General features: G+C 36.1%; 1 protein-coding gene across 1 annotated transcript in view; it reads left to right on the forward strand.

Moving 5' to 3' along the window:
* The window catches only part of HSF5 (heat shock transcription factor 5), a 49,542-nt gene that overhangs the window by 14,423 nt on the left and 19,361 nt on the right, over nt 1–15,758 (forward strand). The window contains exons 3-5 of the mRNA XM_086686854.1: nt 3,453–3,550; nt 6,125–6,646; nt 8,946–9,123. Coding sequence (XP_086542980.1) covers nt 3,453–3,550; nt 6,125–6,646; nt 8,946–9,123 — 798 coding nt within the window. The remainder of the gene's footprint in view (nt 1–3,452; nt 3,551–6,124; nt 6,647–8,945; nt 9,124–15,758) is intronic.

Genomic DNA, 15,758 nt, shown 5'->3' on the forward strand with positions numbered 1-15,758 from the left:
AGAGAGACAGGGAGACAGAGGATCTGAAGCAGGCTCTGTGCTGACAGCAGACAGCCTGAGGAGGGGCTTGAACTCACAAACCAGAGATCAGGACCTGAGCTGAAGTCAGACACTTAACTGACTCAGCCACCCAGGAGCCCCCAAGAGATTTATTTTAATGTACACTTTAACAACTATTCAAAATATGTAAGCAATGGAATCAGAGCAGTATTAGCAAAGTAAACCTAATACCTTTTGTTGTTTTATTTGTAATGAAAACACTATTTTATGGTACCCTGAAGGGTAAATACTGCAGCTCCTGACTGAGGGTTTTCCTGCCACTAGGGGGCTAGGTTTTCCTTAGCTGTTAAAACTCTAGAAAAAAGTCCCAGTTTTTTTTCAGAGTTTTGGCAAACCCTACAGATGCTTCCTTGGTGTTTTCCTTTTGGATTTAAGTTATTTCCCAGGATGTTTGAAAGCATAAATATCCTGGGAAATCAAATTCAAATCCATAACATTGAAATTATATGCTTGAATAATCTTCAAAGGTTAAAGTGTAAGAACCTGTTTGCCTAACCTATATTGGAAGTGATAAGAATATGAATTTTATATGGCCATCTTAGTCATGTCTGGCTTTTTAAATCACTGGAACTGTTAAAATGATGTAATTCAGAAAACATCAACCCTTACATGTGTACTGGAACTAGAATTCTGTCCATTATTTCAGGTTTTTCCTTCCATGTGCAAGATTTAATGGCTTAAACTGCATATGATATTAGAAAATATTTATTTTTAGCATACCTTTATGAACTTCTGACATTTAAAATTTTTTTTCATGTTTATTATTTTGAGGGGGAGGAAGGGCAGAGAGAGAGGGAGACACAGAAACCAAAACAGGCTCCAGGCTCTGAGCTGTCACCACAGAGCCCTACATGGAGCTTGAACTCATGGACTGTGAGATCGTGTCCTGAGCCGAGGTCAAACACTTAACCAACTGAGCCACCCAGGTACCCCCGAACTTCTGACATTTTAAAAATCAGTAGTCAATAATAGATAAGTTGGGAAACATTGCCATGAATTTTTATAACACTTAGGCTGATTATAGAATAAGTTTTTTTTAAGTAATTTTATTAGCATATACAAAATATGAAAAATGTGGACATAAAAGTAGAAAGCTGCTATCTTATAACAAAGACAAAAATATTCATCAAATGGAGTTCTAGTAACATTAAAGTGTTACATTTTAGGAAGAAGAAAAGATTTGGGAAGTATTGTGGTACACTAAAGAGCATGTGGGGGCACCTGGGTGGCTCAGTTGGTTGAGTCCAACTCTTCATTTTGGCTCAGGTCTTGATCTTATGGTTGTGGGACTGGTGCTGGGTGTGGAACCTGCTTGGGATTCTCTCTCTCTACCTCTCCCTCTGCCCCTCCCCTGCTCTCACACTCTCTCTCTCAAAAAAAAAAAAAAAAAAAAAAAAAAAAAGCTTGGGCTTTGGAGTTTGATGCTGACCCTGTCAATATCAGCTTTGTGACTTTCAGCAAATTATTTAACATCTCTGAGCTTTAGTTTCCTTATTTTTGTAAAGTAATGTTAATACCTCATTTAATTGTTGTTTGGATTAAATGAAGCAATATATGTAAAGCACCTACTACTGTGCCTGGAACATGGTAGGCGCTCAATAAATGTCATCCTCTGTTTAATCCAAAGGTGTGATGTGTTATAACTGATTCTCATTCATTCTGGAGAGTCTCTCTCTGGAAAAGAGGAAACTCAACCGATTATTAAGACTGCATCTGCCTGGGTGGCTCAGTCGGTTGAGCGTCCAGCTTCAGCTCAGGTCACGATCTCGTGGTCCGTGAGTTCGAGGCCCGCGTCGGGCTCTGGGCTGATGGCTCAGAGCCTGGAGCCTGGTTCCAATTGTGTCTCCCTCTCTCTCTGCCCCTCCCCCGTTCATGCTCTGTCTCTCTCTGTCTCAAAAATAAATAAACGTTAAAAAAAAAAAAAAAAGACTGCATCTGTGGGGCACCTGGGTGGCTCAGTTGGTTAAGCGTCCAACTTCGGCTCAGGTCATGATCTCACGGTTCATGGGTTTGAACCCCATATCGGGATCTGTGCTGACATCTCAGAGCCTGGAGCCTGCTTCAGGTTCTGTGTCCCCCTCTCTCTCTGCCCCTCCCTCACTCACACTCTGTCTCTCTCTCAAAAATAAACAAACATAAAAAAAAAAAAAAGACTGCATCTGTAAGTGTAACTATCCCAATACAAAGAGTTCAATCTTTTTATGGTATCCTAACTGTAAAGAGAAAACTAGGAAAACCTACTTTTTTAGTTAAAATAATGGCATTAGCTATTTATTTTTTGATTGCTTACTGTATTCCAGTACTATTCTAAGTGCTTTATGCCTATTAGCTCATTCATTCCTCACAAGAAACATACTAGGGTATGTACTATTATTACCCCCATTTTAATAAGATGCAGAAACTGAGGCCCAAAGAGATTAACCTTGCTCAAGTTTATGTAGCAATTAAGATTTTGGTCTTGGATCCAAATTCTTAGTAATTTCTTTAAGTGGTTAAAACATTTTTGCCTGGATTTTACTGGATGCGTTATATAATGGTAAGAACATTTGGACAGTATTTCACTTATTTTATCCTTAAAATCACACCCTCCTCCAAATGTTTGTTACTACTAAAATATTTGAAACAATTATTTTGGAATTCCAAACATGTTCTGATATTTTCAGTAAAATGAAATTTTTTTTAATGTTTATTTTTGAGAGAGACAGGAACAGAGCTTGAATGGGGGAGGGGCAGAGAGAGAGGGAGACAGAATCCGAAGCATGTTCCAGGCTCCAAGCTGTCAGCACAGAGCCCGATGCAGGGCTCGAATCCATGGACGGTGAGATCATGACCTGAGCCAAAGTCGGTTGCCCAAACAACTGAGCCACCCAGGCACCCCTTCAGTAAAATGAAATTACATTCAATAAGAATAAATATTTGGTTAGAAAGGTGACAAAATGTTTAGGTGCCAGAGAAATCATTTAGAAAAGTAGGCATGACCCTTTAAAATGACTTAAAAAAAATTTTTTTAAGTTTGTTTATTTTAAGAGAGCGAGTACAAGCAGGGGAGGGTCATAGAGAAGGAGAGACAGAATCCCAAGTAGGCCCTGCATCATCAGCACCAAGCCTGATGCTGGGCTTGAACTCATGAACCATGAGATCATGACCTGAGCCAAGATTAAGAGTCAGACGTTTAACTGCACCACCCAGGCGCCCCTAAAATGACTTTTTAAATTGGTTAATTACCATGTTGTTTTCAACAAATAATAGCACCTGATTGTACTAAATCTAATTTTATTGCATCCCCAAAGGAACACCTTTGGAATTTTTCTTTCCAAGTTGAAAGGGGAGTGCTTTAAATGCTACACAGGTTAACTTGGTTGATGCCTCTTCTCTGTTTGAATTTGTCCCAGCTGTACTACAGTGCTGCTCTCCTTCTACCCACATGGACGCTCTAAGTAGTTGTGTGACTCCCACTGCCTCTTCCTATGCACACTGCAACTACTTCCAGGTAATATTCTTGGAACAATGGACACACTCTGTACTTCATGTGTAATACGATTGACCTTGCACAGTTTTAAAGTGTAATTTTATCTGAACGAGTAGCCAGAGGTAAGCTGTGGATTATGGCTTCAGTTTTCTCAATTCTAAAAAAAGGGAGTTGATATGAATGGTGTCTGAGGATTCTTCTAGGCCTGCACTGTCCAAAACAGTAGGCACTAGCTACATCTGGCTGTTTAAATTTAAATTAATTAAAACTAAATAAAATTCATTTCTAGTGCTCAAAGTCTCATGGCCAGTGGCTACCAAATTGTACAGCAGAGATAGCATTTTCATCATTGCTGAAAATTAGTTTGAACATTGCTGTTCTAGGCTCTTCTATGGTAAAATGAATACCAGGTAAATTTTAAAAGTGTATGTCACTATTAACAGATTCTTCCAAGATAGTACAGATAATTACTTTTTTTTTTAATGAGAAAGGAAAAATGAAATAAAAAATGAGAAATTTAAGTGGTGATCCCCTTTTGCCCCCATATTGTACACACTATATTTTAATTATTTTCTGATTATTTATTGTTAAGCAATTGCATTGATTTAAGTGTTTTAGACTGCTATTTCTAGGATAAGGCTAAGTTCCATGCTTTGTCTTTTTATGCTATAATTGCTTAAAGATTGGAATTATGTGTTTGCCTTTGATATCATCCAGTTGAGATAGCTTCTGTGTTAACTGACTGAGCCACCCAGGCGCCCCTATAGCTTCTGTTTTAAATGCTTATTTATTTTTGAGACAGAGAGAGAGAGCGCATGTATGTGTGCACAAGCAGGAGAGGGGCAGAGAGAGAGGGAGACACAGAAACTGAAGCAGGCTCCAGGGACCAAGCTGTCAGTGCAGAGCCTGACATGAGGCTCGATGCGGGGCTTGAACCCACGAACTGTGAGATCATGATCTGAGCTGAAGTCAGATGCTTAACTGACTGAGCCACCCAGGCGTCCCTGAGATAGCTTCTGTTTTTAAGAGAATATCTTTCTAGTGGCATTCCAGTATGTAAAGGAACATTACTTTTTTGTGGGTTTTTTTTTTTTTTTTTTGACAAAGCTACGTAGGAAGTCAGATTGTTGTTCAAAGAGTATAGAATCAGATCAAATGGACTTAGTTGGATATTTTTAAAGGCAGGTACCATCGGGCATGATAGTCCAGTCTGTTCATCTTCACTAGAGGGACATATCTGTCCCACAAATTAGATGTTTTTGTTTGTGTATCCAGATGCTCTCTCCCTTGGATCATGCTGGAGATTCTCTGACAGTATTTATGTCTTGATTATGTTTATGTTTTAAATAAATTTTTAAAAATATCTTTAAAAGACCTTTTCTTACTTCAAAGACAATACATGTTACAGGAAAATAAAGATAGGTAGACATAAAATTTTTTAAATGGAAAAAAGAACATGTTTTAGGTGTCATTCTGGAATTAAAGGATTTGGTTGGATTGCAGATATTGGTGAGAGTGTGCATGCATGGTCAGGATAGCATAATGGTTAGGAGCAAGAGCTCTTGAGCTAGGCAACCTATGTTTGAAACTTGGATATGTCAGTTATTTCATTGTGACTTTGGGTAAATTACAGAGTTTCTCTGAACTTCAATTTCATCATTTGGAAATGGAGATGATCACATTTTATAGACCTCTTAAGAGGAATACTGTATACGAAGTACTTTGCATGTGCTTGGCACCTAGTAAGAACTCAATAAATGGTGCTATTGGCTACAGTAAAGTGGCTTGATGCTTACACCATTTAAATTTACATTATTTGGAATTAATGTCCTTTGAATAATTGACACAGTCTTTGTGGTGTGTTTGGCAATATCAACCCATTACGTGTTTTATTTAGTTGTTACTCTTTAGTATTTATGTTCATAGCTTGAGATTATTTATCACTAAACATGTAATTGTATGTCTACTCTGTGCAAAGTACTAGGTATAAGAGAATGCATCTTAAAGGTATAAAGGATACATCTAAAAGTGACAGCTATTTTTAATCTATTGTTTTATTATTAAAAATAAACAATCTCAGGAACCAAAGGACATTCGATATTCCATCCATTTTTTCCCAGATCATTTGGAACAGAATATCAGTACCTCCCCCTGAATGTATAGAAGCATTGGTGGACTTGTGAGCATCCTGTGTTTGAAATTTCACTACTACATTCCTAAAACAGTATATGATAGATATAAGTGATGTTTTTGTCAACTTTTATGGAAGAATTTGGTATATAGACATTTTATCAGCAAATAGGTATTTGAGTACTATAGCTTTTTGATTTTGTGTACTTTAACCCTGAAAATTATTGGTCCTTTCCAGTATTGAACTTGGCATAGTGGTTGACATCTATTAGTTGCTAAGTAAATGTTAACAATAGAATTGAAGCTACCATTGCTGAAAAGTTGATTGGTGTTCATGTTGTTTCAGTGAGCTTTAGTTAAATTTAATCTATTTGTTTAACATTTATGAGCCTAAACATTGTTGCTTTCTTCCTTAATCTCATATTCAATTTTCTATCCAAACAATCCTGTTTTCTCTTTTCCCAGAATCCTCCAATGCAATCCTCCTATCCAGTTGAATTTCTGCCTTCTAATTGGCCTTGCAGTACTACTGATGAAAATAAAAAGACAGAAGTTAACCTAGAGGCTGTTTTTCAGATAGTAGATGAGTTGCATTCCTCCCCTAAATTGGAGATGGTGAAGGTGGAGCCTGTTGAGAATCAGTGCCCAACATCTCAGTCTAACAGAGGCCAGCATATCGTAGCTAATTCAAACAACAGCAATCCATCTTCCACAAGTCAGGCTAGCCAGCTGGAGCCACTTACTCCTGTAGGCTCAGACATTACATCTTTTGTAGTCGGAACAGAACAAGCAATTACCTGCTCTCTACCACAGTCACCTGAGTACATCTATACCATCCACACAGCTCAGCCTGTTGAAAATACTACAATGCAGGAATCTGCAGCCATCCAACAAGCTCATGTCAAACTGAAGGAGCAGCTAAGTCATAATCCATCTCCATCTTCAGTAGTATTTGTGCAAGAAGGGCTACCATTCAGCACACACCAGGTAAGGGGGCAAAGAAAAAATCCTAATAAAGCTCAAAGTACCTAGTGCTTCTTGCTATAAACTGGTCTAGTGGAGAGTTTGTCCACCGTTAATTTGGGTTTAATACTGGTTCATTATGCTTTCCAGAAGGATCATGTCCCAGTGATTCTGCACAAAAAATTCAGAAGTAACCTTAAGCCCCAGACGTGTTCTTACTATGTTATGGTCTGAAGTCAGCCTCTAGAGAGGCAGTCTGAGCATTGTGGTATAAAACTTACTTTCATGTTAAAAGCATCCCTTGAGTTTTGCTTCCTATCTTAATTTGAATGGACGAGGTGTGCCTGGCTGATTCAAATCCACTACTCAGAAAGGATGGTTTATCTGACAGATAGTATCAGGACTTTCCAAGCTATTTGTAGCCTGGGGGTAAAGAGATGGTTAGAAGTCTGTTCATAGTTTCTTACAGCATTATTGAATTCTTATTTCACTTGTGAGCATACTGTGTTTGAATTTCCTTACTAATATCTACATTCTTAAAGCAGAATTCTGACTAGTTTGAGAGACATATTCTGAAGGTAGAAGCTAATTCCTTTATTGTTTATGACCAGAAAATGAATAAAGTTGATTCTAAATAAAAGCACATCTAAATTACAGTCACTTTTTGTGAATTAAGTATTTTTCCTACTTTAAATTTTTTTTCTTGATCTTAGCCTGATATATATTTTTAAATTTTTGGTTTTTTTTTTCTTTAATGGGACTGAAAATATTGTCACTGTTAGATTCCCAAGATAACTTTTAGATAGTTGTGTTTTGTTTTTGTTTTTTAATTAAAAAAAAAGTTTTTTATTTTGTTTGTTTGTTTATTTTGTTTTGTTTATTTTGTGTATTTTTGTTTTGTTTATTTATGTTTGTTTATTTTTGAGAGAAAGAGAGAGTGCAAGCAGGCGAGGGGCAGAGAGAGGGAGACACAGAATCTGAAGCAGGCTCCAGGCTCTGAGCTGTCAGTGCAGAGCCCAACATGGGGTTCAAACTCAAGGACAGTGAGATCATGACTTGAGCAGAAGTCGGATGCGACTGAGCCACCCAGGCACCTGATAGTTGTTTTTTAATGCATTCTTTTTTAGCTCTAATTTTGGATCCAAAGTCTTAACGTATCTATCAACTCATTGTCCTTTTTGAGTCCAGCTGTGGAAATCCAGTATATCATGTGTTAAAATAATATTATAAATTCAGTAGATCAAAGATAGGCCCATTGTGTTTCAAATGTGTTGTGGAAAGAACATAAAATTTGTCTTTGTTCCTTCATAGTTCACATCCAAAATATTATATTTCATACCTTAAAATTGCATTTATAAAGTTACTTTCTCTTTAAAAAATATATTTGAACAACAGCTGTTAAAAGTTGTGTTTTTAACTTTTAGCTTTATTTCATTATATAGTTTCATTTAAAAAAATTTTTTTAATGTTTATTTTTGAGAGAGACAGAGTGTGAGTGGGGGAGGGGCAGAGAGAGAGAAAAAGACACAGAATCTGAAGAGGCTCCAGGCTTTGAGCCATCAGCACAGAGCCCGATGCGGGGCTCGAACTCACAAGCTGTGAGATCATGACCTGAGCCGAAGTCGGATGCTTAACTGACTGAGCCACCCAGGTGCCCCATATAGTTTTATTTAAAATAAATTCATAAAGAAATAAGAATATTTCACAAGTTGGTCACCTTTATGAAAGGATTTGACATTCCAAAGAAAACTTAGGAACTCTAAAAAAGAAACTCATATCTCATAAGCAGAACAGATCTAGATTTTGTAGGTGTTGAAGCTTATACAATTTTGAGGGCTTCTCTAAGACAAAGAATACAAAATTAGTAGAATAAAATGTCCTCAGCTCCACTGACATTATCCAACAGGATTATGCCTATGCCCATCTCAATGTTACCAATGGGGGTGGAAATCTGATGGAAGAGATACTAGAATGGAAAAAGATAGTGGTCTTAACCAGTTGTAAATTTGTGTGTGTGTGTGAATTGTACCAAAAAAAAAAAAAAATCAACAAGCTTCATGGTTAATCTTCCTCTGATCATAAGTAAATGTTTTAACTCCATATACATTTCAGTGGTTTGTGTATAGGGAAATAGATATCTTATTAATGAACATTCAGATTAGCTCAACAAAATTAAATGTGGTATCATTCATAAGAATGAAAAGCCTTTACAAACATGTTTGTTGTATCATGTGTCAATAATAGAACTCCTCTGATAAACTATCTTAACTTTTAGTAGATATTTGAGGGAAATTCATAATAATTAGTGGGTTTAATATTTTAGGTGGATGCCAGTATAAAATGCCAGGCCAATCCACCTGAGAATATCTTGCCTTCAGAACAGATGGGATTCTTCATTTCAGAAATGGGCCCTGCTAGCAAGCCTAGTAAAGACACAGGTTTATCCACTCCAGCCAGATACAGAGAGCGAAGAAGCAACTCGCAGCAAGGAAAGTCCCCTGGTAAGGATTACTGTGCTCAGAATACTAGAATTAGAACCATGGTGTAAAATAAATGTATGAATGACAGTTTTTTTTTCTGAGCCTTCATTTTCTTTATTCATAATTGTATGATACTTATCACATTGCTTTTTTACATAACTGTAATTTTAACTCTATATGTTTTCTTAATTGTCCTTATAAAGTATGTAAAAGTTATTTTCCTAATATTGCATGTAAAAATTTGAGCTTTTGAAGAGCTAGAACATATTAAGTAAAAACACAGGAATTTGGGTTATTTAACTTGGAGAAGGCAAAGATGAAGGGTGATTTAATCACTGCTTCAGATGCCAAAGACTTTGTAATTATTGATGTACTTGTTTTCTTATTAGCAGACTGTAGGATAAGAGGGAATATACTTAAAATTGTAGCAGTAAAGAATTAGATAGTCATTAATAACATTATTCTGAACACATTATGATAATAGTATCAAGAGTGGCTTTTGCAGTGGCATTGTTTTTCCTGTAATTTATAGGAACCCAAAATTAACGATTGTTTTAGGCACATAGAGTTGGTTCTATTGTTTGTAAGGCAATTGGACAAAACCATTTTTTAAGAAAATAGTAACATCTAATAAGACATGTTTCTTTATGTGATTCAAAAACAAGTCATCAGAGTCTTCAATGGCCAGCTTTAATATTCTCAAATTGTATGCATGTCAGAGGCATGCAATCCAGGTAGAATTAATCAGGTCAGACAATCATTTTAGCCATAAAAAATTTAAAAATATTGAGAAATTATTTGAGAATTTCTCCAAAAAGTAAACTAATAGTGATATGATCAAGATCTTGCTCAGACTCATAGGGTTCTTTCTGCAAAACACCTTTTAGGCAAAGAACTATCCTGATCACTACTCTTATTCATTGGACTTAGCTTGTACTGTCACTTTTAGTTGAATATATATGGTCCAATCCATGATAAAAGATTAAGAGATTAAGATTCCTTACCACTGGAGATGTTTAAAACAATGGCATAGACTTTGAAGGTGATTTAGAAAAGGACAGGAACTAATATTTGTGCATACCCATTTTTAATGCCATAACCAAACTTAATGAAAGTGGTATTGTCATCATTTTGAAGATTGGGAAGTTTAGGCTTGGAGAGGATTAATAACTTGTTCAAGGTCACACATTAACTAATGTAGCTAATATTCTACTCACAATCACTCTGTTGACTGTGTCCTTACATAAAGGACTGTGTCAAAACATAAAAGTTTTTAAATTTGATGTAGTCCAATTTGTTTTTTGTTTTTGTTTTGTTTTGGATTTTGTTTTGTTTTGTTTTGCTTTTGTTGCTTATGCTTTTGGTGTCATTTCCAAGAGATCATTGCTAAGTCCAATGTCATGAAGTTTTTCCTCTGTGTTTTCTTCTAGGAGTTTTACAGTTTAGGTCTTACATTTAGGTCTTTAATCCATTTTGAGTTACTTTTTGTATATGATGTAAGATAAGGGTCCAACTTCATGCTTTTGCATGTGGATATACAGTTTTCCCAACACCGTTTGTTGAAGAGATGGTCCTTTCCTCATTGAGTGATCTTGGTGTCTTAGTGAAAGATCATCTGATCATATAAGTAAGCATTTGTTTCTGGTTTCTCTATTCTAGCCCATTGGTCTATTTGTCTCTCTTTATGCTAGTACCATATGATCTGTTTAACCTCTCAGTTCTGCCCTTGTAGCACAAAACCAGCCATAGAGAATATGTAGATGAACAGTTATGGTGATGTTCCAGTGAAGCTATATTTACAAAAACAGGCGCAGGGCCCAGTTTAACCCAGTGGTCATAATTTGTCAACATCTGAATTAAACTAACAGCTTCTTTCTGAACAGCAATAATGGAAGCCAGAAAAGGGTAGAATCACATTTTAATATACTGAAAGAAAACTGCAACCTCAGAAGTCTCTACCCACGAAAATGATCATTCAAGAATGAAGGCAAGACAATGAAGACATTTTCAGATAAACACAAAATTGAGCGCATGTGCCACACCAGATCAACACTAAAGGAAATTCAACTGGGTGTTCTTTTTTTTTTTTAAGTTTTTTTTTTTTTCTTCTGAGAAAGAGAGAGAGAGCAAGTAGGGGAGGGGCAGAGAGAGGGAGAGAGAGGACCCAAAGCGGGCTCTGTGCTGACAGTGTGGGGCCCGACACAGGGCTCAAAGTGGGACTCAAACCCATGAACCATGAGATGGTGACCTGAGTCAAAACCAAGAGTTGGACACTTAACTGACTGAGTCACCCAGACACCCCTACAGGGTGTTCTTCAGGGAGAAGGAAACTGTGGTAGAGGTATTGATTAATATGGGCTTTGATGAATCAAGAGTAGGTACTGTAGTTTCTAGGATAATCACCAACACAATGGAAATAATCCAAAAGAAGGCAGGAAAGGGGGAAGGAAGGAAAAATAAAGAAGACAATGAGAAAACAAATAATACAATGGTTGACCCAAATTCAACCAATACAATGATTATATGTAAATGGTTTTAAAAACATTAATTCAAAGGCAGAAATTGCTAAAGTGGATAAAAGAGCAAACTCCTACAATAGACTGACTATAGGAGACACATAGGTTAAAAGTAAGTGTATGGGGAAAGATATAATATGCAAACAGGAAGTATGAGAAGCCTGGTATGGTTATTTTTAAATATCAGATAAAACAGCCTTTAAGACAGAGTATTATAAAGAGAGTCTGCTTCATAATGGTGGACAGTTAATCAGTGAAGCATATCAATTATAAATGTGTTTTTGTGTAGTAATAGGGCCTCAAAATGTATGAAACAAAAATTGACAAAAGGAAAAACAGGCAATGCCCCAATATAGTAGGATATTTTAATACACCATCTAAGTAATTGATAGAATAACTAGACAAAATATTAGTAAAGACATAGGAGATCTGAACAACATAATCAGCCACCTTGATTTAATTGGCATTTATAGAACACTGCATCCAACAACTACAGAATATGCATTATTTTCAAGTGCACATAGTGCATTCACCAAGAGATGTATACTGGGCCATAAAACAAGTCTCAATAAATTTACAAGAATTACAGTAATACAAAGTGTATTCTCTTAATATAACAGAAGTAAATTAGAAATCAATGACAGTAAAGTAACCAGGGAAACCTCCAATATCCGGAAATACAGTGACATACTTCTAAACCATAACTCAAAAACAAAATCTCAAGAAAAATTAGAAAATATTTGGAACTGAGTGACAATGAAAATATATCAGTTTGTGAGATGCATCTAAAACAATGTTAGCCGGGTGCCTGGGTGGCTCAGTCGGTTGAGCATCGGACTCTTGATTTTGGCTCAAATCATGATCTCGTGGTTCATGAGTTCAAGCCCCATGTGGGGCTCTGAGCTGATGGTGCAAAGCCTGCTTGGGATTCTCTCTCATTCTCTCTCTGCCCCACACCTGCTCGTACTCTCTCTTTCTCTCTCAAAATAAATAAATCAACATTTTTTAAAAACTTAAAAAAATAAAACAATGTTAGCATGAAGTGTGTAGCTTTAATATTAAATTAAATTAGAAATTTTAATATTAGAAAATATTAGCAAATATTAGAAAAGAAGTAAGATCTAAAATCAATGACCTGAAGTTTCAATATAAGAAACTAGGAAAAAAAAAAAAAAAAGAGGAAAGTAAACCCAAAGTAAACATGAGGAAGGAAATGATAAAATAAGAATAGAAATCAATGAAATAGAAAACAATTGAGAAAATTAACAAATATAAAACCGGCTCTTTGGAAAGATCAACAAAGTTGAAAAGCCTCTAGCTAGACTGATCAAGAAAAAAGAGAACCCAAATCATAACTATCAAGAGTGAAAAAGAGGGGCACCTGGGTGGCTTTGGTGTCTAAACATCCGATTTTGGGTCAGGTCATGATCTCACAGTTCGTGAGATCAAACCCCACATAGGGCTCTGCACTGACAGCTCAGAGCCTAGCGCCTGCTTCTAATTCTGTGTCTTTCTCTCTCTGTCTGCCCCTCCCCTACTTGTGTGGGCCCTCTCTGTCTCTCTCAAAAGAAACAAACATTAAAAAAAAAAAAAAAAGAAGAAGAATGAGAAAGAGATTACCAGGGTGCCTGGCTGGCTCAGTTGGTGGAGCATGTGACTCTTGATCTCGTGGTCATAAGTTCAGGCCCCACATTGAGTTGTAGAGGCTACTTAAATAAATAAAACTTAAAAAAAAAGAGATTGCCACCTCAGAATTTATGGATATTAAAGGAATAAGAGAATACTGTGGACAGTCTTACATCAATGAATACAAATGGAATAGACACATTTTTTGAAAAATATAACTTACCAAAATTCACACACTTCTATTAAAGAAGTTGAATTGGTTATTAAAAACTTTCCTCAAAATAAGAACAAAAATTATAGACCAATTAATCCTCTTGAATATAGATGCAAAAATCATTAACAAAATAGTAAATTGAGTCCAACAATATTTAAAAAGGATAATACGCTACAACCAAATAGAATTTATCTGAGGAATGCAAGGCTTGATTGATTTTCAAATGTTAAACAATGTTATTTGCTATATTAACAGAATAAAGGAGAAAAACTCTACGATGATTTTAAAAGATGCAGGGGGGCGCCTGGGTGGCGCAGTCGGTTAAGCGTCCGACTTCAGCCAGGTCACGATCTCGCGGTCCGTGAGTTCGAGCCCCGCGTCGGGCTCTGGGCTGATGGCTCAGAGCCTGGAGCCTGTTTCTGATTCTGTGTCTCCCTCTCTCTCTGCCCCTCCCCCGTTCATGCTCTGTCTCTCTCTGTCCCAAAAATAAATAAACGTTGAAAAAAAAAAAAATTAAAAAAAAAAAAATAAAAAAAAAGATGCAGGGAAAGCACTTGACAAAAGTCAGTACTTATTCATAATAAAAACTCTCAACAAAGTAGGAATAGTAGAAAATTCCTCAAACTGATAAATACCACCTATAAAATATGTATGGCAAAGATCATAATGGTGAAAACCAAACTTTATACTTTAGAGACTGGGAACAAGGCAAGGATGCCTACAGTCACCACTTATATATTCAGTATTATACTGGTGGGCCTAACCATTGCAATAGGAAAGAAAAATAAATAAAAGGCATAAAAATTGAAAAGAAAGAAGTAAAAGTATCTGTTGATGATATGATTACTTATATAAAAAAAATCTAGGGAATCTACAGCAGAACAAATAAATGAATTTAGCAAGGTTTTAGGACATAAGATTGATATATAAAAAGCAATTGTATTTTAATAAACTAGCAGCACACAATTGGAAAATGAAATTAAAATACCAAACATTTACAGTAAGACCAAAATCCTAACATACCTAGGAATAGGTCGAACCAAAGATGCCCAAGACCTCTGCATTGAAAACTATAAATTTTGCTGAAAGAAATTAAAGAAGACATAAATAAAGTGGAAAGATATGCCATATTCATGGATAATAAGATCCAACATTGTTAAAGTGACAGCTCTCTCTAAACTGATCTATAAATTCAGTGCAATCTCAATAAAAATTCCAGTAGACTTTTTTTTTTAAGTTTTTTTTTTTTTAATTATTTATTTTTTGAGAGAGAGACAGAGAGACAGTGCGATCAGGGGAAGAACAGAGAGAGAGGGAGACACAGAATCCGAATCGAAGCAGGCTCCAGGCTCCAAGCTGTCAGCCCAGAGCCCGATGCGGGGCTCAAACTCACCAACTATGGGATCGTGACCTGAGCCGAAGTCGGACACTTAACCCACTGAGCCACCCAGGCGCCCCTGTGGTCAATTGGTTTTCAACAATGGTGCCAGGGCAATGCAGTAGAGAAAGGTAAGTCTTTTCAACAAAAATTAGCGTTGATCCATACCTCACACCATAATTAAAAATTAACTCAAAATGAATTACAGATCTAAATATAAAACCCAAATATATAACACTCCTTGAAAAAAAAGGAGAAAACCTTTGCTACTTTGGAGTGAACAAACCTAAATATAAAACTCAAACATACAAAGCTTGGTGAAAAATAACAGAAAGGCTTTGCTACTTTGGAGCGGACAAAGATGTCTTAGAACACAAAAACGTGATCAATAAAGAAAAAATTGATAAATTGGATTTCATCAAAATTTAAAACTTTTGCTCTTGGAAAGGCATCATTCAGAAAATGGAAAGACAAGCCAAAGTCTAGGAGAAAATATCGACAACACATATGTGAAAACAAAGGACATATTTAGAATATAAAAAGAACTCTTACAGTGCAATTCAAAAGTGGGGGGAATATATGAACAGACATACCACTAAGTGGTACAAGTGGTCAATAAACACATGAAGAAATGCTTAACATGTTAAATAATCAGGGAAGTCATTGGGAGTCACAGGGAGACATCACTACCTGCCCATTAGAATGGCTAAAATTTTTAAAGAAAACAAGACCGTACCAAGCGTTGATGAGGCAGCTAGAACTCTTCATACACTGCTAGTGGGGAATAAAAATAGTGTAACCATTTTTGGAAACCATTTGGCAGTTTCTTAAAAATTAAATTAAGCATACACTCATCACAAGTTATGAATTACATATAAATTACAGTGCATCCATACAACAACAGAATAATATTCAGCAATAA

Source organism: Puma concolor, chromosome E1 (genome assembly GCF_028749965.1).
Source record: "Puma concolor isolate L17-30 chromosome E1, mPumCon1.1.hap2, whole genome shotgun sequence".
NCBI classification, from domain to species: Eukaryota; Metazoa; Chordata; class Mammalia; order Carnivora; family Felidae; genus Puma; species Puma concolor.